Consider the following 22,347-nt stretch of genomic DNA (forward strand, 5'->3'; position numbering starts at 1 on the left):
GACTGGGTTAGAGCAGTAGTTTGTCTAGGCCAGTGTGCTACCCCCACCCCTCTCCTGCAGTGAAAGGAGATACTGTTTAGGGACATCATGTGAACCTGGCCACTTCCTGTGGTCTATTCTCCTCATACTCTTCCAGCATCATTGGATTGAGGAGTTTAAAGAGCACACCTCTGCCTATTCCCTATAGTATCTGTTTTGATACTGTTATCTGAGATATCTTCTCTTTTTTTTTTGGACTTGCTGATGCCGTCGACCTCCACAGCCTCTCAGGACAAGAAATTCCAGGAATTCATTAACTGCTGTGTAAAAAAAATTATTTTCTTTTATCAGTTTTAAACCAATTCCCTGCTAGTTTCAGTGAGTGCCCCCCCGCCCCAGCTGTAATATTGCAGGATTTGAAGAATTACACTTCTGCATTCACGTTATCCACCACCTTAATGATTTTGTAAACCTAAACCACTCCTCAGCCTTCACCTCTCCAAAATGGAAGAGTTCCAGTCTTTTTAGTCTCTCATCAGAAAGCAGCCACTCCATCCCCTTGACCCTTTTCAATGCTCTTCTCTCTGCCCTCTGTAGATCCACTGTCCTTCTTGTGACGTAGAGATCGGACCTGTGTGCTGAACTTAAGGTGCAGGTGCACCGAGGTTTTATATAGTGCCAGACTGACCCCCCTGTCATGTTCTCAGTAACCTTCCTGATGATGCCCAACATACTGACTTCTGGCTGCTGCTGCGCACAGAGCTGGAAGATCACTTTTCCCCTTCAGCATCTCTGATTTGGCCTACAGCACCTATTCTCTCTCTAAAAAGACTAGGCTATTCCCATCCCTTTCTCCATCATAGATCTTTTTTTTTCTCCAGTCACATTTACTTTGAATACATGAGAGCTGCCAGAGTTAAAATCCAGACTAATTCAGTGACTGGTGGCTTCAGACTGCTGTGCTTTTAACCAGAGAGCAGAACGGAATCCTAACTGGAAACTAAAACTGGATCTGGAACAGAATTTGAAATATCATTTTGAAGCCCTTTTCAAACTTATATATATATATATAAAAGTTACTATTTCAAAATAGTAATTTGACTGAGATCTGGCATCCTGTAGCAGATATTTGTGCAGTACAAGGACTGTTTAGACTAGTTTTTGCTCAAGCCTTTGTTGCAAGACTGTGGCAAGGGTGCCCTGGCTGCTCTGTGCTGCTCTTTAGATTCTCACTGGGCTTGTTCGTGCAGGGGCCTGCCTCCAGTGATCTCCAGTAAACAACCTTTAATGGAAGAGGGCTGGCAATAGCTTTGATTCCTGTTCTTCTATATCTGTCAATTATGTGGTTATTACTAATGACGTGCCCTGTAGGTGATAGTAGGCCTAAGTTTCTCAAGCCTTTTCCCATCAGTCCTACGGTGTGCCTTACTGGGTAAGTGTGTTTACATGTATGTGTTTCTGTGCTTCCATGATCTATATTTGCATGTGTGCATTCATCTATTGGGTAGTGCTGGTTCAGCCTGTTCATTAGTCCTGTCTCCCACTCCTCTGCCTGAACTGCCGGTAGGTAACTACAGTGCTTCACCTTATTTGCAGTCTTACCTGGGGCCTTACAGATTTAGGCAGAGGGAAGCTGCTTTTCTGGCCTGGGAACATGACTGATGCCTGTCCTGAGGCAAGGAAGCAAAGATGTAGGCTGAAGATCCATGCTCCAAGTGTCCCCCATACATTGTCATTCATACAACATTGTCATATTTGTAACCGTTCATAATAGAGTATGTAATATGTAAGCTAGGTGGGCTAAATGAACCAACTAGTGAATCACTGTACATCCAGTATAGAGCAAATTTAACCAGCACTGATTCCAAACCAGAGGTAAATAAAAAACTTACCATTTCTACTACTTGTTTTAAACCCATTATGAATAAAGGGCTGAATGTTGTATGTAGGCATCATATAGTATATAATTTTGTGCAGAAACTCTACAGTCACAGAGTTGAAAATATTTTGATGGAAGGCTCATTTTTCAATGCCTGTTTGAGTTACTCAGCAGGATTACAAATAAAATTTTGAAAATCCTTCACATAAGCAAAGAGATCTTTACAATCTTTTACAAGTCTTCTCTACTGTCTTTAGCTTCCTCAGGTAGAATTTGAAGATGCCTTTCATACCAGATATACTACTTCATTCTTGTGTAACTGTTGTTGGATTATGTGTTATAATAAAACATTTTGCAGCAAGTTATTTATTAAAATAAGAATACTTGTATTATACTAAGTATATATAACTTATATAATTTTATCAGAGTAAATGTGACTGTGATTTCAATCCTGTATAAAAATGTCCTGGCAGAAAATATTCCCTTCTGTTTGTAACAGTTAGAGGAACAACTTCAGTTCTGTGATCATAGAAGCTGACAGTTCACACCTAACTACTACTGAGGTGGTGCATTGTTTTATTAGCTAGATGGGAGAAACAGGTCAGTCTGATTCATCACACTGTTCTCATTCCTGCCTTTTAAAAAGCTCTCTGTCTAGAAATGAAGAGCATGTGTACATCTCTCCAATCATGAGTTCTCCTGAAAAGGCAGTACTGGTCTTTCTAACTTCAGCCTTCTTTACTCATCAGTAAATCGGTAATTCCTGTAACACTCAGGAGCCAATGTTCTCCTTTGATCCCTTCATGTCACACCTTGAAAACATTATTTTCTCAAAAAATGCTGCTATGGTCACTGTTCTCTTGCTAGCGCACAGTGGCAAAAGCGGTATCAGGATAGAAGAAGTATCCAGGCATCCGTTGGGCAAAGTGTAACCCCTGAGTTTGCTCAGAACAACAGAAAGAACAGAATAGTTTCCTTTCTCCATCTCCTCAGAACATGTAAAGGTATTGTGCTGTGTCTGCTTTTTCTGAGTAAAGCCCAGGAGGAATGAAAAATTTGAGTCTCTGCCTTACTCAGCATATTGAGCAACCAGCCCAGGCCAGATATAAAATTCTTTTAAACGCAGGCCTCCCTGCTGGCAGCAGCACTGTGCCACTTTGACATCCAGCAATAATTTTAAATGAGAGTGATTTATTTTTCTTTAGAAGGCAGCAGATGGCAGCAAAGTTGTACAGATGCGCCAGACTAGTAGAAAAAGAAAAATATCTTAGTACACACATTCTAACAACATTCCATGGAAAAAACGTATCATTTGTTTCTGTCTGTCTTGCAGTGTGGTTAAGACAATAAATCAGGTTTAATGGCCCTCGTGCACTTGTAACGTGAGCGGTTTTTTTTTCCCCCATTACCAGAAGTTATTGCAATCAGATTGGGGCAAGATGATGTGAATTATCACTCAGTAAATCATCTTTGTCTCTGCAGGAATCACTTCTTTGTGCAAATCTTTTTATATCCTTCATTAAACAGATACTGATTGCCTTGTGCAAATATTATCACAATGTGCTAGACTATCTGTGGGTGCACCCTGACTGATACAGGAGCTTTGACTGCCAGTCTCTGCTGTGAGCTATGTACACCACTCACTCTCTCATTTGAGTTAGTTGCCTGGCTACATCCTTCTCTGAGGCTTCAAAATAGGTGATGAGATTTTTTTTTAAAAAGTAGAGAGAAGAGGAAGGAAACGCTACTATATAAAGTCATAGTGTTTAAAACACTCCAAAATCCTACTGCATTAAATAAAAAATTAAGCCTGGGATTTGGACAAGAACACTGGAAGTTTCTGGGATTCGATCCCTACTCATGAACACATTTAGCGCCGCACTTGACACACGTAAGTTTGTTGAAGCTGTCATTGCCAGCAGCACCACATCCACTTAAGAGCAGCAGCAATGATCATACATTGCTGAACTCATTTCAGATTGAACTGAGAGTCTGGATTTGAGTTACCTCTTTTTAATAGAGTTCCTGTCCCTTACTTCTACCTTTTCATAGTTTATTCAGTCTTCAAAACCAGAACTTGTGAATAAATGAAGTATAAAACAAAACTTACAATACAGTCTGTATTTCAGTATAAAAATAGACCTGCTTTTGAAAGAAAGCTGGGGCTTAGATTTTTTTCCTGCTGAAGTCAGTAGAAGTTTTGTTTCAATTAGATGGGATCAGTCTCAGGCCTGTGATTTGGTGTTGAGATTCCTATCTGGCTCACCAGTTCATCACCACCAGAATGTCTGATGTCTGTAAGCAGTAAGGAGACTAATGATATATGCCAGTTGCATATTTTCATGTTGTTTATCAATAAAGGGCCAGACTATGAATTTGTTCCTTATGCAGAATGAGATGCAGAGCTGCACGCAGAATGAGATGCAGAGCTGCACAGCCTCAGGAAAAAGATGAGTTAGAAAAAGTGACTTAGAAATCCATCACTTTTTCCTTGTCTCTAAAGAGAACAAATTTACTTTACAAGGTGCAGCTGTCTTCTTCCAGTGTGCAGTCTCAGATCTGCTCCTGAGTCCTTATGTACAGGCAGGAAAGTGTAGTGGCCTCTGAGAGTTTACTGCTTTCTAGCAGAGAGCCACAATAGAGTCAGGTCACATGAGGGGAAATGAGGAACCCACACACCCTTTTGTCCTCTCCTGTAACAGCAGTGGGATGAATTACATGGTGGCCTTTTAGTCTTTGAGTGTTTTGATTTCATGATAACTCCTGTGACAGCAACCACCTATTAAAAGGACAATAATCATGTTTGTTTGATGAACTGCTTAGTTTGCTCCTGAACTAACAGATAAGATCCGTTATGTTTGTTCTCCTGTTTCTGCCAATACTACTGGACATCAGAGATTAAGACCCGGACATTTGTTTGTTTATTTTTACACCATGTTAGCAAAGTATGAAGAATATATAAACCATTTTATAATTGCTGCAGAAGTTGCATGTAATTTGCAAACTGACAAATCTGGGAAGTGACAGTTGACTGAAAGTATTGGAGGAATATTTATTTTGCAAACCTATTCTGAGAGTCAGAATTTATTACAAAATATTTGCCTTCAGCTGGGTTGGACTGGTCTTTCCTGACTTTGGAAAAACCCAGGCTTTTGTAAGTGGATGGGAGACTCAAGGAGGTCTAGTTAAATGTTTGGTAAAAGTTATCACAGAATCAAAGAAAGTCAAAAGATTTCATTTGGCCTCCTCATGGCTGTTGCTGTTGTGGGGAATTTTGCAAGCAAACCACTCCAGTCTTATCAAATCATTAAAATTGATTCTAGTCTTAATGGAACCATTTGTTTTTAATTTGGAGACATTATACTTATCAAGCGTTTTGACTAGTGTATATAGCATGTAGTAAAAAGGCTTTTACATAGCAAAGTTCTTTACCTCATGAACAAATTATGCTCCTTCTCCTCATGAAGGATACATGGCCCTTCTCCAAAGAATTATTTAAAAATTAAAACAATTTCAAAGCTGACACAAATTATTTGGTGAAAAAACCTGTTCTTTAAGAAATATTGGATAATAAAAGCAAACCCTTGTGAACACAATAAACAACTTTTAGTTAGGCATAATTGGATTGGTTGTACTCAGTCATGCTAGAATTTTTTCTCCTGATGCCTGTGTGCTTTACACTACTTAAGTATGATGTGAGATAATATAAAATGGTGTATTGACGGCACAAGGAAAATATTTGGATAGCTGTCTGGAGTTGCCATTATTGGCTTTAATTATGACTTGCTGTCCTTTGGGTACTAAATGAGCCAGAAAAGGCTTCATATGTGCCAAAGTATTCATTAGTATTCCCCTTTCTGTCATTTTACTTGCAGAAAAAGTTTATATCTGGCACCTGACTGCAGTTCTTATTAGCAGGGACCAAGATGCTTTGCAGATTTTGATAATCATCTGAAAGTACACCAGTGTCTCTACTTTTTGGATACGGTAGAAGTTGTTCCTAGGTAACAGTGGCAGAACTCTTTGACCACTTTCTGATGTAACTGGAGAACATTTTTTGCAGTCCTCCATGTGACGTGGCTGCTTAAAGTAAGTTTTGTGGTACCAACTGGAGAAAGAAAGATAATCACTTGTTTCCCTCTTCCAGGTTAGGGGACCTGCACTAGGAGTTTATGGGAAAGCACTTGTATATCAGTATTTTAGGCCCCTTGCCACCATTCCGTATAGCACTAATAATGGAGCCACAGAAATCTTTCTGAGATAAAAATAGCCTTTGGAATCTATTTTGGTAATAAAAAATTGTCTAGAGTGAAGTACTTCTTCTTTGCCATAGGGTGTCTCTAGGGTAGGTACAAAACAAAATAATAATTCATAAAGAATACTCCATGAACTCTTCTGACACTTCACTGTGGAGGCTCTGCTGAGAATGGTGACCACTCCTTTGGCATCCACTCTTGAACAGACTGGTGGACAAGGATGAATTCCTGCTCCAATACATATTTACCATTGCAAAACTTAATTCTAATTTAGAACCTTGTTTGAACGGAACGTATAGTCATGTTTTAAGCAGCCTTTGAAATGCTGGCCTGTGGGACAGCAGACTGTTCTTAGAAATGAATACTTCAACTAAGGTGCTGTGTAAACAGATGCTCCTGATTTTGGAGGCATTTGATGACATCTTCCACTTCTCATCTGTCACATTAGAGCACAAGCTGGCCTTGAGCTAAGCACAAAGCTCTTCTTTAACTTCCAGGACTTTAAGAGGATGCTTGCTTTCATGGGCTGATACTGTTGCACAGTCTTGTTCCCCCTGAAACCTCAGGGGTTTCCAAATCCTCACACGCCTCAGAGATTTTAATCTACTTCACATATGGATTTCAACTACTGTTTAAAGGCTAGTGCTCAACATTTTGCTTTGTGGGATGTTCGTAGTGAAAAGAAGCTTAGCCAAAATTCTTCAGTAATGTCCCCTTCTTGGGCAGGAGGAAGAGCTTTCACTTGGACAGCTCTCACCTGGGACACATGCGGAAATGGATGAGGGTGGAGAATTCTGTCTCTATATATTTTAGCCCTTACAGACCAGTTCCCCAAAACCTGGAACTCAGTTTGGGATATGGGGTTAGCTGTGCAATGGGAAAGAGTCCCTGCCTGCTCTGTCATTCTCCTCCAGCCTATCTAGCCTAGCCTAACTAGGTTAGCTAAAATACACGGCCATAGTATTTCCAGGGTTTACTTTTCAGCTCCATACATTCAAAGAACGTGCTGTCTTCCAGGCACAGGGCTACTCACTACTTTCCGGCATGTCTATTTCAGCAGTGTTGGTCTTTACACTTTGAAAGACATGGTTTCAAAGATTTTGGGGGAGGATGGAGGGAATTTAAAAAAAAAAATCTTTCTTTTCTTTAGTTGCTGTTTATTGCAACTATGGAGTTTTGCTTCTCCATACAAGCACGGCAGGTGGTGCTCTTGATCCTTCCAAACAGAAATTGCACTTACTAAGCTCCAGTAAAGTCAGAATTATGCCATCCAGCACCAGCTGTCTGGTTTTAGCCCTGTCCGGTTAGTCCAAGGATCTTTCAGCTTTGAGTGAAGTGTTTTCTATCAGTGAAAGGGAAAGGAGGGAAGAAAAGGTATTTCAAGTGGGGAATGAATTTTGGCAGTACATGAAGAAAAGATAAATACAAACAAAAGTAGGTAGTTGGCAAGTACATACTTAACCACGCTACAGCCCAATCCAGCCTTGTGTCCCAAGTTTAGATGAGAAAGATGCTAGCTGTGTAACCCGTAAGTAAAACATTGTAGCTATTAAATTGTATGGTTCTGTTGAAGTCATTTTGGTTGTGCTATGTACTTTAAGTAGGATCACGCTTTCACCTACACATTGTAATTTCCCACCACAAGCACCCCAAAACTTGTAAGCAGCAACTATTCTAATTTAAAGTTCTTTCATGATTTGAGAACAGCCACTTGCTTGTTTCCCAGCTGGCAGCTATAATCTGCACTGAAGATCATGCATTTGCTGTCACCCCTTATATCTTACAAAATCTGGATCAGAAAGGCCAACAGCAGTAGACATGTGAATTCTCTTCCAGCTGTTAACAAACAGATGGTAATGAAAACTGGCAAGTGTCAATATATTTGCATTTTTTTAAAAAATATCATTTCAAGTGGAAAATCCACCTCTCAAAATTCCAGAATCCTTAGTTGAAAATGTTTAGGAAAGTGACTAAAAATAGGCAATTCTGAGCAGAACTTCAAAACTTTGGGGAGAAAAATCATTATGAACATATGCCAGGTATCTAGTCAACTGGTTTCCTACCCAAGCTTTTTTGCAGCAGTATCCCTGGAAAGGTGTCATTGCCAGTTCTTCTGAATTTTTCTTGTAAATATATGTCCCTTAGGCATTTAGTATTAGGTAAAAAAATATGCCCACTTCATTTATTCTAGCAGCATTTAGTGCTGCTGTTCCCCAGTCCTCTCCTGTATATGTTACCTATGTTCAGATATACTGTAAAATAGGGGAAATTGTATGTTTTACCCAAGATGTTACTCAAATACACTTGTTTAGTTTTTAGGAAGTTTTTTTTCTTGGAATGCAAAGAGTAGACACCCATAGATGGTGCTGTTGGTGCATTCATAGGGTTCAGTTTCACATTTGTTTTCTGATCTGTGGTTGGAATTTGTTTTTAAGAGGAAAAAAAAAAAGAGAACAAAAAAAAAGAACAAAACAACAAAATCCCTAATGCTAAGCTTTTAGCCAAGATGTTCTGCCCGCACTGAACCGGTCACTGTTTAACTTTAACCTGAACTGTGGCCCAGGAAATCCTTCAACATAAATAACCTTGGAAGCTGCCATGACCATTTTTGGAACGTGCTCCCTCAATAAATCTGTTACTTTGTTGTGCAATGTTGAAGTGTGCAGTTGTTTCTCTGATTAATTACAGCAAAAAATAAACTTGCACGATCAATCCAAGCTGTGACACGTTTCAGCCCTGGCTGGAACATGTGGGTAGAAAAGGCCTTAGAGCCTTCTCAACAGATCTGCCCTGGGATTTTAAGATGCATGCTTGCTTTTGAGTTTACTTGGTTTGCCTAGATAAGGTGGCTGCTAACAAAGTCTGTAACTGAAGAGTTTTAGTCTGTCACAGAACTGCCATGCTAGGTTAGTAAGGGTAGGACTGAACACAGTAAGAAATGATTCATCTTGACCACCTGCCCCCACTAAAGACAACATAACAGAACTGTTTTATGTAATATTGTTTATTTTATTTCACATATTACCCATGGAGAACAGCTGATACATTCTCTACATCTTTCACCAGTCTGGAATGCAAGATAAAAAAAGGTATGGAAAGAGTTTAACTTTTGACATTCACGATATGAAAAATAGAGGGGATACAATGTTTTAAAATGCCCTTATGCAATATATATATATATATATATATAAAACGTATAAAAATAAAATATATTTTCCAAAAAAAAAAAGATACAAACAGGACATGACACAGAACAATCTTAAATATTGATACGTATCTCATGATCCACACGCACCGCACTTATAATTAACGAAAACCACGTACAATTGCACTTTTCCTCTCTGTGACGTTCAAGTATATCCCAGTCCCCGCAGGGACTAACGAGTGTCCGATTCCCTGCCGGGTGCAGATAACGCAGAGGGTAGAGCAGATGTGGGCGACCTGTCCTCGCCGAGGGCTGAACGCGCACCCTCAAACACTTGGGGGCAGAGGGCGAGGCCGGGGCCGCGGCCCCCGGGCCCGAGGGTGCCGCGCAGCGCCCGGCGCCTGCCGGCGTGTTCCCCGGCCGCGGGGCTCCCCTGAGCAACCCCTCCTCGCGGCAGACGGGGCCGGGGCAGCTCTGAGCGCAGCCCGCCGCCAAGGAAGGCCCGGCCCCCCGGGGTGCAGCGGCGGGGCAGGGGGCGAGATGGCGGCCGGCGGGGCAGCGGCGCCTCTGGCGGCCGCGGGCCGGGCTCTTCCAGTCCCAGGCGGCGACGGGCCCGGGAGCCGGCTGTGCCTCGCCCGGGGAGGGTAAAGAGTCCGTGACCGCCCCGCCGCTGCGGCGGGCGGGGGGAGCAACCCTTGCGCGTCCCCAGCGGGACGCGGCCTTCACAGCTTCCCCGCGCCGTCTCTCCGCGCCGGGCGCGGGCCCAGGGAGGGCGCGCCGGGGTCCCGCCCGGACCGGCGCTCTCCACGAATCCGAGCGGCGGCTCCCGCGCGGCGGCGGACCTCCGGAGCGTCCGTGCCTCACTCCATCCATCCGAGACGGCCTCGTCCGGGCAGTGCGGCGCTCAGACCCCCAGGACGGGGGCGAGGGGCTGCGCCCGCTGCGTCCGGGGGTGCCGCCCGGCCCGGGTGGAGCGCGCCGGGCTGCGGCTCTCGGGCAGGGAGCGCCGCCTGCGGCCGTAGCCCTGGGGGCTGATCTTGCTGGCGGGGGCGGTGTCGTCCTTATCCTTGTCGGTCAGCTGGTAGATCTGGTAGGCCAGCTTCTGCACCGTGCACGTCCCGAACCGGCACCCCGGGTGGATGGCTTGGAAGTGGGGGAAGCTGTTAATGCTCTGGCGGTAGCGCTTGACGCGGATGTGAGCATCCTCCCGGCTGCTGCGAGGCAGGAAGAGAGAGAGCGGGCATGAGAAAAGCGCCGTGGGGCTCCGGAGGAGGGGACCCGGTGGGCCCGGGGCGGGGCGGCCAGGGAGCCCCCAGGCTGGAGTCGGGCCCGTCCCAACGGTGCAAAACACCCCACCACCACCCCCGGCGCTGCCCTCCGCCGAGCGGCGGGAGAGGGGCGATCTGGTCGCAGAGCAGAGCTCGCTGCCGATGGGAGGAGAGGCCCTGCCGTTTTATGGCTGTTACTTTATCTATGGATCCAGAGCTCGAGTTACTATTTATATTTGACTTTCATAGTAAAGGCGCTGCTATCTCCCGCCGGCTGAAGAGCGCGGGGAAAGGGAGGCGGGAGGCTGCTTTCAGCGCGATGTGCAGCCCGGGCAGGACCTGTCTCCGGGGCTTGGGGGATCTACAGCGATAATAAGCCTGAACACCCGGAAACGACGGGACCCTGAAACTTTCCACTGCCTCCAGCAAGTGCCCGAGCCCAGAAGGGGCTGGAATTTACCTGGGATGCGAGACTCGGGGATCCTCCTTCACGTCCTGGGTCCGTATGAGCGGCTGCACGTCGGCGGCTGCCCCCAGCCCTCGGAGCGCGCCCGAAGGCTTCACGTCCCGCTTGGCTCGGCTCAGTGCCCATTTCGTCCATCTGAAAGGAGCGCAAGGGAAGAGGACAGCCTGTTAGCGCAAGCCTGCCGGGCGGGAGCCAAACCAAATAGATTCGAGGGGCGATAATCTTTGCCAGCGCCGAGATTCTTTTTTTTTTTTTTTTTGGATGTTTCCTGAAAGGGCATGAGGCCTTTTAGGAGCTGTGCAATTCCCGCAGGGAGTCCAGTCCCTCTGATCCCGGCCGGAGCCCGGCGCGGGGGCGCGGAGGCTCCGCAGCTCAGGAGCGGGGCTGGGCGCTGGCAGGAGGGCGCGCTCCGATACTCACTTTCTTTTGAACTCTGTCGCTACGTCCAGCCTTGCAGCATCCACCCCGAAGAAGGTCACGGAGCCGAGATAGAGCAGGGCTACGTGGACCAGTTTCATTCTGGCTGGGCTCCTGGTAGAGGGAAAAGAGAAGGATTGTAAGCATGGTTGCTAATAAAAGTCAAGTAAGGTCTGTCCTTTTTTTCTGGTGATTCCAGAGAGCTCCTTCCCTCGGAGAGCCCCCAGGCTACCGGAGACTTTGTGTACGATATGAACCAGAAGCTAATATTTGCTCAGCAACTTATCACAGAGTAAATAACAGAGCCTCCAAAGTTTACATTTGTCGAGAGTTTTACTTGCAGAGGCGGCTGAAAACCAGCAGGATTTCCAGAATACCCCCAGCGGCTTGCACTAGGATTTAGCAAACCCATGAGATTAGAGAGAACTGGCTATCAGGCGCATCGTTTCCAAACTCCAGCAAGTGTTTTGCTGCCTGGAAGTTTATCCCCTGATAGCTCATCTTCCCACTTCACACGCAGAACCAGCTAGTTCTGGATCTTAGGTTGTAAACTGCAGCTGATGCCAAGAGCCAGTGCAAGACTCTGCAGCATAACTCCAAGCTCTTCAAAACAGTCCAGATTCAGTAGATTTTCACTTCCTCTCCACCTCCCCTGCGTTTTTTTGGTGTTGGTGTTGAGGGGGGGAAAAAAAGGGTTCTTACCTGACAGTGAGGATAATCCACTGAGACAAATGTCTTGTAGTAGCGATCCGAATTTGCAGGGTTTCCTGAGGAGCGAGAACTCCTTCTTTGTGTGTCTGAAGTAACCACTGCCGAGCTGCGCTCCACCGCTGCCTTTTACAGAGCAGCGCGGAGGAAGTGGGTGGACCTTGGCGCGGCTCGGCGATTTTTCTTTGACACCCCCACCCCCACATCCCAAGCACTTCTTAATCATTCTAGCGTGGATTGGGGGCAACCCATACTAGGGTAAAAATAAGAGGATTATTGAAAATTATCTTAAACAATCCCCTTGGTATTTTGTTAATCGTAACGACAGCTTTTAGGTATGGATTCCGAGTCATGGCATAACTTGCAAAATCTGATAAGCCCCTCAGTCTGTTTTACTGGGGACAGACTTTTTAACTGCCGATATATAATTATCTATATATTTAGCGTAATTTCTCATTCTAGGCATCTTAACTTCAGGTGGATGGAAGCAGGGGAGTAGGAACTAGACCCGATCAATTTCAAAATCCATGGGAATCCATCAAATACCAAAGTTCCAAAAATAAACCCATATTTGGACAACGTGAATTATAATGAGTAACTGTAATGAATGCCAGCCTTCTTTGCATAAGGAAGGAGGTGACAAATCAGACATAATTAATATTTATGACTCAACTTGGGTGCATTTTTTATCTAATAAAAAGTATTTAATTTACTTGATCGATTCCAATAAATCACAGTTTAAATGGTTTTGGCAGATGAAGGTCGGAGCGCACTTCTGTACCTTTGAACAAAGGAAGCGGTGTTGCTTTGGGGCAAACACGGGGTCACTGACATGCTTGGGGTTATGGACCCCAGGGAAGGCTTCCTGCACGTCGTTTTATCCCCGATCCACAAACCTCTATATACGTGAGTGCACTTATTCCCCGGTTATAAAGCTAAACCAGTGCATGAACGTTTGCCGGACCATGTCTCTAACAGCATTCTCCCGGCTGGCCGGCAGCAAAACCTTAGTCTGCCCACTTTTTGTGCTTTTTTCACAGTCTTTAACATCCTTGCTCCGTGACGCTTCAGAAACGCAGAAGTCCGGCTTCGCAGGGGGTGCTGGAAGCCAGCACCAGGTGGACCTCTACCTACTTGTCGCAATGCAAATTCAGCGGAACCGAAGGAAATGCCCCGGGAGACCTGCGCCCAGGGGGGTCAGAGTCCCCTTCCCAGCGAGAGGCACTCGGGAAGAAGGAATGAACTGGCGTGTGCGAGATGTTTCTCTCACATCTTGCCCCAAGGGAAGCGTTTCAAAAATCAGGTGAGTATGGACTCGTGACTCTCTTCCTAGATAACCGAGGTATATAACAACACCCTGGAGAAGTATGTGCAAGGGGATGACGGAACTTATCTGTGCACGGCTGACTCGGTCTAAGGTGCTCCCTCCCTGCCTCGCCAGCAGCGTCCAGGCGTCTGGAGGCTTCTGTCTCCGGCATCTACCTGTACGGGAGCAGGCTGGCCCGGGAGCCTCCTCCCCGTTCGGCTGCCGCCCCTCCGTCCCGCTCGCTCTCCGCCAGCACCCGCCGGCAGGGAAGGTCCGCACTCACTCCAGCTGTTCCCCTCCGCACCCTCCAGCCGGCCCGTCTTTCTTCCCCGAGCCCCCGGCGCGGCTCCCGCGGGGCGAGGCAGTTTCCCCGGCCGTGAGCTGGCCGCCGGGGCAAGCCCAGATCCGCTCCTCCGCCGCACCTGCCCGGCCAGAGCGCGGGGCGGGACGCGGCGGCGGCTCCGGGGGCGCCGAGAGCCATCGGGGCAGCGCGGCGGCTGCCCCAGGCGCGGGGCGCGGGAGGAGCCGGCCAGCCCCGGGCTCCCCCGCGTCCCTTCCGCCCGCCGGTGCCGGCTCGGGCAGCTCCGCGGAGCCGCAGTCCCGCTGCCCTCCCCACGGACCGCGCTCCGGAGCAGAAATGGACAGAGCGACAGGCTTGGGGTGTAAACTCAGGGAGGAAGAAATGGGAGAATAGGTGGTCTGGAACGGGACTGTATCATGACCAGAGCTGCACAACTGCATCAGACCACGATGACTGCGTTTTAGAGACCTCATGAGGCAGCTCAGGCTCGAGCGAGTTCAAGCGTTTCCCTGATCAGCAGAAGTTGAAACTGAGTCTAGCTTTTCCGAATGAGAAGGCAGGATTTTGTGTAATAAGCATTGCTTGGATTCAAATTAAGTCTCCTGTTCCAGTAAAAAAATCACACGCTTCCCCAAATGCTGGAAAATCCCTCATTAAAATCCTTGGCTAAACGGGAAGTGCATTTTGTATACTCTTAGGCAAACAATGCAGAAAGAATTCTATGTTAGTTAAGGAACAGTAACAATAGTAGTAATGCAACTCACATGTGACTTCCATACTGACTACAACTGTCATTTTAGTAATACAAAATGATCTCGTTCTAATTCATTAAGGTGGCAAACTTTGGCACATAAATTGTCGTTTTGTTGCTGATGTGATTTGTGAAAGGGCTCCCGCAGGTAAAGCTGGTTCAAATGTAACACAAAACATCGTGTTCTTTGTTCAGATGCTCATTTTGTTCTTCCTAAGCACTTGCATTCCTCTGCAGTTTGGAAAGGAGCAATAATCACTGAGTTTGTACTATGAGGTAACAGTGGCCCCTTTTAAACAATTATTTCGTAAATAGTGAGTTATTTCCATTTCAAAAAAAGTTACACAGAATGTTCCGTGGAAATATTACAAACTATTATTGTGAGGCAATGCCACACAGTTCAGCAAGACTGGGCTCTCCTCTGAAGTGCACGGTCTCCTCTGGATGCTGCTTCATCCATCGTGGGGAAGTTGACCTGGAGGAACATCCAGCTCTTGTACTTGTTTACTGATTATCTTGGGCAGTGTCATTCAACCTCTCGGTGTTGCCATATGTACAGAAGACTTTACAATACATATCTGGTCTGGCAGGGAGATTGTGAAGATTAGTTGCTGTTTGTACAGCGTTTTATTCAGGCTGAGTTTTGTTCCAAAAGCAAAGGTCTAAAATCTGTAGGCATCAATGGGGAATCAGTTTGAGGCAAATATTCTGTGCTGATTATGCAAGAAAACTGTTGTTTGAAGCCAGTGGAAGTGCCTTTGCCTGTTTCATTTTGGGTTTAAACAAATTCTACTTAATTCATATTCCATGAGTATGAATATACTTGATTATATTTCAGGCTGTATGAAATCAGCAGAAAGATGATACTAATAGAAGAATGACACCCCATGAGGGATGTAAAACCTCAGTCAAGCTCCACACTGAAAAGCCTTGCTGTCAGTGCATGCACTCAGCTAGCTTTGTCTGTGCCAAGGGCACAGTGACAAGGGGCGATTCCATTTCTGGTAGTCCCACTGGAGGTGCTTTCAGTGAGCCTTACTACATCTGATAAGTTTAAGTACACCAAACAAAGCCTCCTAAATGAGGGATGCATATTGGTAGGGGAAAACATGGTCAGGGTCATGGCTGCTTCCCTGTTCTGGCATGGGGAGGGGTGACACTGATTTAAATGTCCGCAGGCAGAGTGGGACCTTTATATTTCCTGAAGGAGGAGTCGACTGTAGAAGGTATTGTGAACCTTCATACCTTTTTGGTGGTAAGCTCACAGTCTGAGTGTGGCAACATTGTCCCTTACGTGCTTTCAGTCTCCTGGAGGGGCTGCAGCCCCACAGTTCTTCTCCCGGGATAAATATGTGGCTGCCTACTGGGTCCTTCTGGAGACCTAGGCCTTGGTGGCCACCCAGAGCCACTGCTCCATGAGCCCCTTCATCTCCCGTGAGGAGCCAGGCTACTCTGCTGCAACAGAGGGAATTATGGTTTTGGTGATCTGGATGAAAGTTCAGATTACTTTGCATTAGACTTTAGGTGAGCAAACAATCTGTCTGCTCCATTTCCTCATTTGCCCCATAAGAACGTAAGATCGCTTTATACTAAAGGGAAACTAAGGAAGTAACTTACGGATGACTGACTCCTTTTGCTGTCCATGCAGGTACACAGCTGTGTTCAAACCCCGAAGAACAGTGCCCTTCCTGTTACATGGGCACTTAAGATGTGCCACTTCTTATGACATGCTTTAGAAACTAACCAAGCTTTCGTTATATTGTTCTAGATGAAAGAAGGAGCAAGGCTGTAAAGTGGGCGCTAGTAGTATTGGGGAAACAATAAGTAACATCTTCCTCTTGATTCAGCCCTGGGAGAAGTGTTAGGTGATATTCTCCTGCTAGAGGTGCTGGCTTAAAAGAGCAATGAGACTTAAGTACTGAGATTTGTTGTTACATATTGAACCTTTTTATGAGTGGAGATATGATAACCCTAAGGTCCCATTTCAGCTCCAAATTAGGTAATTTCTTAGTGTCTCTAAACTTTCCCTCCCGGTTTAGCTGTCCAGAACATTATCCCTTGCTTTTGTAAACTGTTGCATGTCCTGGCTTTGTGCTGTTGAACAACAGCAGCGTCCCCCCCAGGAGTTATGGCGATGAGCTTTATCGTTGTCCACCTCACAGGGGTAATGTGTGCCTTCATTAAGATTTGCGTTCCTTTGTTGCTACTTCAGAAATGCTTTTAATCAAAAAGCTCAGTGTTTTGAAAACAGCTTTGTGGGTTTCAGTCATTGAAGTCTACAGGATCATGAACCAAAATGCCTGTGCATAACTTAAGAAAGGTCTCCTACCTAGTATAGGAAGTGACTGACCCCACAGAGTGCATCTCTTTCTCAAAAAGTGTATTAAATCTTTTCGATGTATATATTATGCATTTTTATTTACTCCTAAAGTTAACAAGCAATTTTATTAAGTTTAGATCTTTCTACATGGCATCTGACTTCAAAGCAGTTAAGCTGCGAAGCTGATTACTCCAACGAGATTTCGATCGCTGCCCTCTGCTGAGAAGACACAAGCGAGAAGGCTGTAATCGATTGTTGAAGCTTGTCGACCAATTTGCCTCTGGGTTATCAGCAAGACACTGCATCGGTATGTCCCAGCTAAGTAGGAGGTGTAAGAACTGCATGTTTGAAACAGAAATGTCTGTCTGAAACTGCTAATGGCTTTCTGCTGGGTCCCTCGCGATGGTGGATTGTCAGGAGCAAATCCAGTGAATTTGCTGCATTTCCATGTGCATCACGGTACCCACGGCTGCGGCAGCTCAGTGAGCTGTAGTGCAACTGATGTCCTTCGCGTTGTTTGTTCTCTCTGTGCTGTCAAACAGGACGCACATGGAAGCTTATCAGAATGTTTTGGCAGACTCCGCCAGTTAACCAAGCGCTGTACTGTCAGATACCCTGTTTATCACCAGCATCTCTGCGACTGCTGGCAAGCCCGCCGGGCTTTCGAGGGTGAGAGTCCGAAAGGTGTCGGCCTCATCTGTACGTTATAAATAGCAACACGAAATCTCCACGCTGCCTTGCGGAGCGCCCTGGCAGCCACCGCGTGTGCCCAGACCAGCACGTCGGAGGCCAGGAGGGTCACGTCGATGCGCTGCCGGCCGTCGCCCCCATTAGCAGCCAACGCCACCGCCAGGCTCCGACCCCCAAGCGCTGCGACCCGCATGGAAGGGGGCACCCACGTCGGCCAGAGCGGGCAAGAGGACGCGGCAGCCGGCAGGATCGGGCAGCAGTGCCGCGCCCCGCCGGGCAGGGCAGGGCAGGGCAGGGCAGCCTCCTCCGGGCGCCGCTGCCCCGCCCGCTAGGGACAGCGGCGGGGGTCGCCGCTGCTGATCTGAGAGAGGGCCGGGGCTGAAATCCCTTCCCCGTCACTCTGCTGCCTGTCAGGCGGGCGGCGGGCAGCGCCACAGAGCCCAGCCGAGCCGCGCCGTTGCGGCTGTTAGCGCCCTGCCGTTGGGGCCGTTAGCGCCGCGGCAGCCGCGCGGGCCGACTTCCCCCACGGCGGCATGTTCCGCACATCCCGGACAAAACGTAAACAGGAAACATCCTGGAAACGCAAGTCTCGATTCCCGAGGCTGAGCTCGGGGGGGATGGCGTTAGTTCGCCGCCGGGTTTTATTTTCGCACGGCCTAAGCGGGGGCGATGCCCTTCCCCGGCAGCTCCTCTGAGGAGAGGTCCCCGCGGAGGGCGCAGAGGTGAAGTCCCGCTCAGGCACCCGAGTTTTCCCGAGCGTGCAGATCGGTCGGACCTGCCACGTTGTTTTTTTTTTACGGGAAAAAGTGTCGCGGACCCCCTGTCCCCTGAGTGGGTACTTCACAGGGAGGCTGCGAGGAGACAAAGCCCACCGCGGGCGGGGGACGTCCGTCCCCCGCCCGGGCCCTCCCCGCCCGCGGTGGGCTGCGAAGCGAGGCGATAGCGTTTGCACTGGTGACCCCCGACGACAGCGGGCGGCCCGTGGCAGCGGAGCCGTGCCGCCTCAGCCGCGTGCCGCCGGCGAGCCCTCAGCCCACGCCCAGCCCGGCGGGGTCACGGCGCAGCGGTCTCGGCGGCGCGCAGGCGCAGAGCGCGCCTGCGCCTCCAACATGGCTGAGGTGGTGCCGCTTCTCTTGCAGCGGGCGCGGAGCGGAGGATGCTGAGCCTCCCGGGAGCCGCCGCCGCCGCCGCAGCAGGGGTGGTGAGGCCTGAGGCGGGCTCCTCTCAGCCATGGCCAGGCTGGCCGACTATTTCATCGTGGTGGGCTATGACCACGAGAAGACAGGTAGGTGTGGCTGCGCGCAGGGCTGCCCCGCGGTGCCTGGCCTCTTCCCCCCTCCCCTCGTTCCTGCCCGGCCCCGGCCCCCTCCCGCCTCCGGTCGGGCCGCAGGAGGAGGAGACTGTCGCGCACACGGGGCGCGTGTCCGGCCACGGGGAGGAGGGCGGCTGAGGGCAGGGGGGCCGGCCTCACCCCCGCGAAGGGGCGCAGCGGCCGGCGGGGGCGAGGGAAGGGTTAATCCCCCTTTCCTGAGGCGGAGCGGGCCGGCGGGAGAGCGGAGGGGCTCCTCTACCGCCCAGCGGCCGGCTGGCCGGGCCCTGGCAACCTCCGGCCGTGGTGGCGGCCTCGCCTCCGTCTCGTGGCCTCGGCCCACCTGGCAGCCCCGCTAACCCTGCCCCGGCTCCGCCGGTGAGCGGGGCAAGGCGCGGGGCCGGGCGGGCGGCAGCCGGCCGGGGCGTACCCCGCGGCCTTGTCCCACCGCCCCGGTCGTTGGAAAAGGGCAGCGGTTTCTTCGCGAAAGCGGGCGCAGCTTAAAATGTCGCCCACGGACATGCACAGCACCGGCCCCCCGCCCCGACCGACAGCCGGTGCCCAAGCGGCCGCTCCCGCTGGGCAGGCAGCGGAGGCCGGCTGGGTGCTGGGGGTGTTTGTGCGTGCCTGTTTCCCGAGCCGCCTCTGCAGAAAACGGCGGTACTGGCTGCCGTTCCCGCACCTTTGTACTGTTAGCTGAGGCACGTACACCCGCCACCTCAAAGGAAAACAAAGACTAAGGGGTATTGGAAAGCAGTGGGGCTTTTTGCCCGCTTTGACTGGGGGCTTACAGCTTACCGCCTGTTGAAAAGGTGCCGCAGCTAACACCTGGGCAAGCGCTGTGGCACTCGGTAGGCTCTTCAGGAATGGCTGCTTTTTTTAGAGAATCGAGATGTTTTCTGGCTGCTCGGGTGAAAGGAAAGTGGTGTTATCTGCTATCGTTTTGTGGGTAAAGAGGGAGTGGTTTCTATTATGTAACTTTCTGTTATAATATCACATTTGTTGCTGGAGGGACCTTAAATCAGTGTATAAACTGATTTGAAAAAGAAGTGATTGTCAACTGGTATGTGTTTGTGCTGGGTATTTCAGAACCATCCTTTGAATGTATGTTGTTAATAAACAATATTTTAAACAGTTGAATGTCCCCTAATTTATTTGACTATGCATAAACCAAACAACACTCAAGTTTGTTATTCTCAGTAATTCTTTGAAGTAGCAATTGCGTGTAATCTGTATTTGTTCATTCTAAAAGTGTAGCTAATAAACTTTTAGAGTAAGATCCTTTCTTTTTTTAAAAAGAAATATAATTTTCAGAGAAATGATTATGTGTTTAAAGATACAGTGGCTTACAAAATACTGCTAAGGGTCTCCTGGATTTTACTATACCAGTATTATTATTCCATTAATTGTGGCATGGTTCCCCCTCCCACCACATTTGGAAATAGACTTGTCCTAATTGTAGTGGCAAAATTATAAGACATGTGAAATGGAGAGTACTTTATGTTAAAAATAAAGACCTCCCCTTCTGCCTCTCCTGTTTGGAACATTTTCCCCAACAGTAGTAGAGAGCCCAAATCAAAACAAAGAAGCAACCAGAAAATCCAGGGGTGCTTTTAAGGAGAAGACAAAGCAAGCAGGGTGCCTTCTTAAAGGGTATAGTCAATCTGATGTAGCCACCATGTGAAATAAAATAACAGATTACACTGGAAAGCTTTATGTTTGTAAAATGTCTTCATCTGTAGTATTTAAGTATGTGTTTAACTTCCTGTACATAAATTGTCTCATTAAGTTTAGTAGGATTGCTTGCATGGATGAAATTGAGCAGATTCAGAAATAACTCCAGAACCAGAACCTTAATTTGAAAAGGTCATGCCCAGAAAGTAACTATTTAGACTTCATTATTTAAATTACTTGTTGCTACTTTAATGCTTCATACTAAAAATGCTTGAAGGAACAACATTCTGTTGAAGACTAGGCATGCATTGTTTTCCAAATTCCTTTACCCCCACATGCGATCCCATAATACATGGAGTACTGACCTTTCTTTTTCTTGTAAAAGTTGTAGTTTCTTGATGCATTTATTACACTTCCTTCTATATGAAAAAGCAGGGACAAACATTTATAGGATTTTAGACTTACTACCCGTGAAGCTTTTAAATTTTTAAGTATGTTCTTTTTTGTATTCTTTTTTTTTTCATCTTCAACAATGTTCTGGCTTGGTTTTAATATGGTTGATTTTAATGTTGAGTGTAATTACATTTTATAGGAATTTTTCAGGAATGATCTGTGGAATATCTTTGTGTAAACAAGCAAACAAAAATCCTGTAACCTTCCCCTCTTCCCCAACCTGTATGTCAGCAGCAGTTTGGATAATATGCACTTGCGGTTAATAAGAAAGGATGTTTATAGTAATGACTGTTCTTCCAGAAAAGCCCTACTGCCTCTACTATCTCTTTATAGCAGCCATCATCTGCTCTGACTTCACATGGGTTATATGGATTTATTTACAGGTGCCAATATCTGCAATATACTGACAGTGTGGTAAAGGTATTGCTTTCCTGTGCAGATTATCTAGCTTTATTCAAAAACATTCACTATAAATATCTAAAATGCTGCGTTTGTGCACTCGTGCAATTTAGGAGCAGATTTCTAGATTTTTCTTGTTGCAGAAAAGCTTTGTTATTGGTGCTACAAGTTTTTATCCAACATAGTCAGTCTTAAGGGGATGTGAATGTTTTTATTGTCCTCAAATAAACCAAAAAGAGTATCCTTTGGGGCTCAAACATTTTAAAGTTCATTCCTGTTCCAGTCTAGGCCTATGTAAATTGATGTTACTGCAGTCCTAGTGCTGTCATCCCTATTGTGTTAAATCTTCCTTTCGTTTTCAGCTTGCTTCAGGATGCTGACCTGTCAAAAAGACCTTTCTCGCTGAGTATTTTGCCTGTGTCGCTGCATTATTTTTTTTTCTGGGTTACTTTTCTGCTAATTTTTCAAACAGAGTTGGCTCACCAGGATGTCAGAGGAATGCCAGTATCAGCATAAAGGAGGAGCAGGAGCATGCAGGAGGACAGATCACTACAGCCTGAATTTATATCAGCTTAAATGCTCCTAGAACCTTGGGCACAAAGATATTAGTCAGGTGTCTTAGTCTCCTAGGGAAGTTATGGGTGCTTTTGAATAGTTCAGGTAACAGGCAGTTTATTTGTGCTTGGCAAGATGCATGGAGATTCAACCTGAGTGGACAGTGAGCTTTGCTGTTGACAACCTAAGTGTCAGTAGACTTTCAGGCACATAGGAAGTTAAGGAGGAGTCTTTGTGCTGTAAAGGATGATCTGATTCGCTTAGCTTTTTATGTATTTCAGGTACAGTTGACTGTATTCCTGCTTAAGAATTACTTAGTCTATATCTTTCACCATAAAAGTAAGCTTAAATATATCGTAGTTTCAGTTGCTGTTGTGTATTTTAAAAACTCGTTCTGAGCCACTACAAAGAACTGCAATAGCAGTAGCTCCTATCAGAAGTTCACGTTCGTAAATAAATCCCCCAGACTTA

At 47.0% G+C, this 22,347-nt stretch overlaps 2 protein-coding genes across 9 annotated transcripts in view; one reads left to right on the top strand and one right to left on the bottom strand.

Annotated features, from left to right (window-relative positions):
- The first annotated feature begins 9,157 nt into the window (after positions 1-9,157).
- Positions 9,158-22,347, top strand: part of SBF2 (SET binding factor 2) — a 287,512-nt gene continuing 274,322 nt past the window's right edge. For 4 of the 8 annotated variants that reach the window (XM_072863646.1, XM_072863650.1, XM_072863653.1 and 1 more), the window contains exons 1-4: positions 9,159-9,203; positions 12,874-13,024; positions 13,159-13,421; positions 16,934-18,771. In XM_072863646.1, coding sequence (XP_072719747.1) covers positions 18,717-18,771 — 55 coding nt within the window. In that variant the 5' untranslated portion in view covers positions 9,159-9,203; positions 12,874-13,024; positions 13,159-13,421; positions 16,934-18,716. Of the gene's footprint in view, positions 9,204-10,074; positions 11,550-12,873; positions 13,025-13,158; positions 13,422-16,933; positions 18,772-22,347 lie in introns of those variants that run through there. The other 4 variants (XM_072863651.1, XM_072863648.1, XM_072863649.1 and 1 more) reach the window with 2 other exon arrangements.
- On the bottom strand, positions 10,075-12,270 carry ADM (adrenomedullin). Its single transcript, XM_072863655.1, has 4 exons — positions 12,113-12,270; positions 11,414-11,524; positions 10,988-11,128; positions 10,075-10,473 (listed from the first exon to the last, which is right to left on the bottom strand). The coding sequence occupies exons 2-4, from the start codon at positions 11,509-11,511 to the stop codon at positions 10,164-10,166; spliced, it is 549 nt and encodes a 182-aa protein (XP_072719756.1). The 5' UTR covers positions 11,512-11,524; positions 12,113-12,270; the 3' UTR covers positions 10,075-10,163.

This window comes from Ciconia boyciana, chromosome 6 (genome assembly GCF_034638445.1).
Source record: "Ciconia boyciana chromosome 6, ASM3463844v1, whole genome shotgun sequence".
NCBI classification, from domain to species: domain Eukaryota; kingdom Metazoa; phylum Chordata; class Aves; order Ciconiiformes; family Ciconiidae; genus Ciconia; species Ciconia boyciana.

Excerpts from the sequence above, each read along its gene's own strand:
- ADM (XM_072863655.1), bottom strand. The coding sequence starts at position 11,511 with ATGAAACTGGTCCACGTAGCCCTGCTCTATCTCGGCTCCGTGACCTTC. Across the intron at positions 11,129-11,413 it reads GCGACAGAGTTCAAAAGAAA|ATGGACGAAATGGGCACTGA; the intron begins GTGAGTATCGGA and ends CGCTCCTTTCAG. Across the intron at positions 10,474-10,987 it reads CCCCGAGTCTCGCATCCCAG|CAGCCGGGAGGATGCTCACA; the intron begins GTAAATTCCAGC and ends CCTGCCTCGCAG.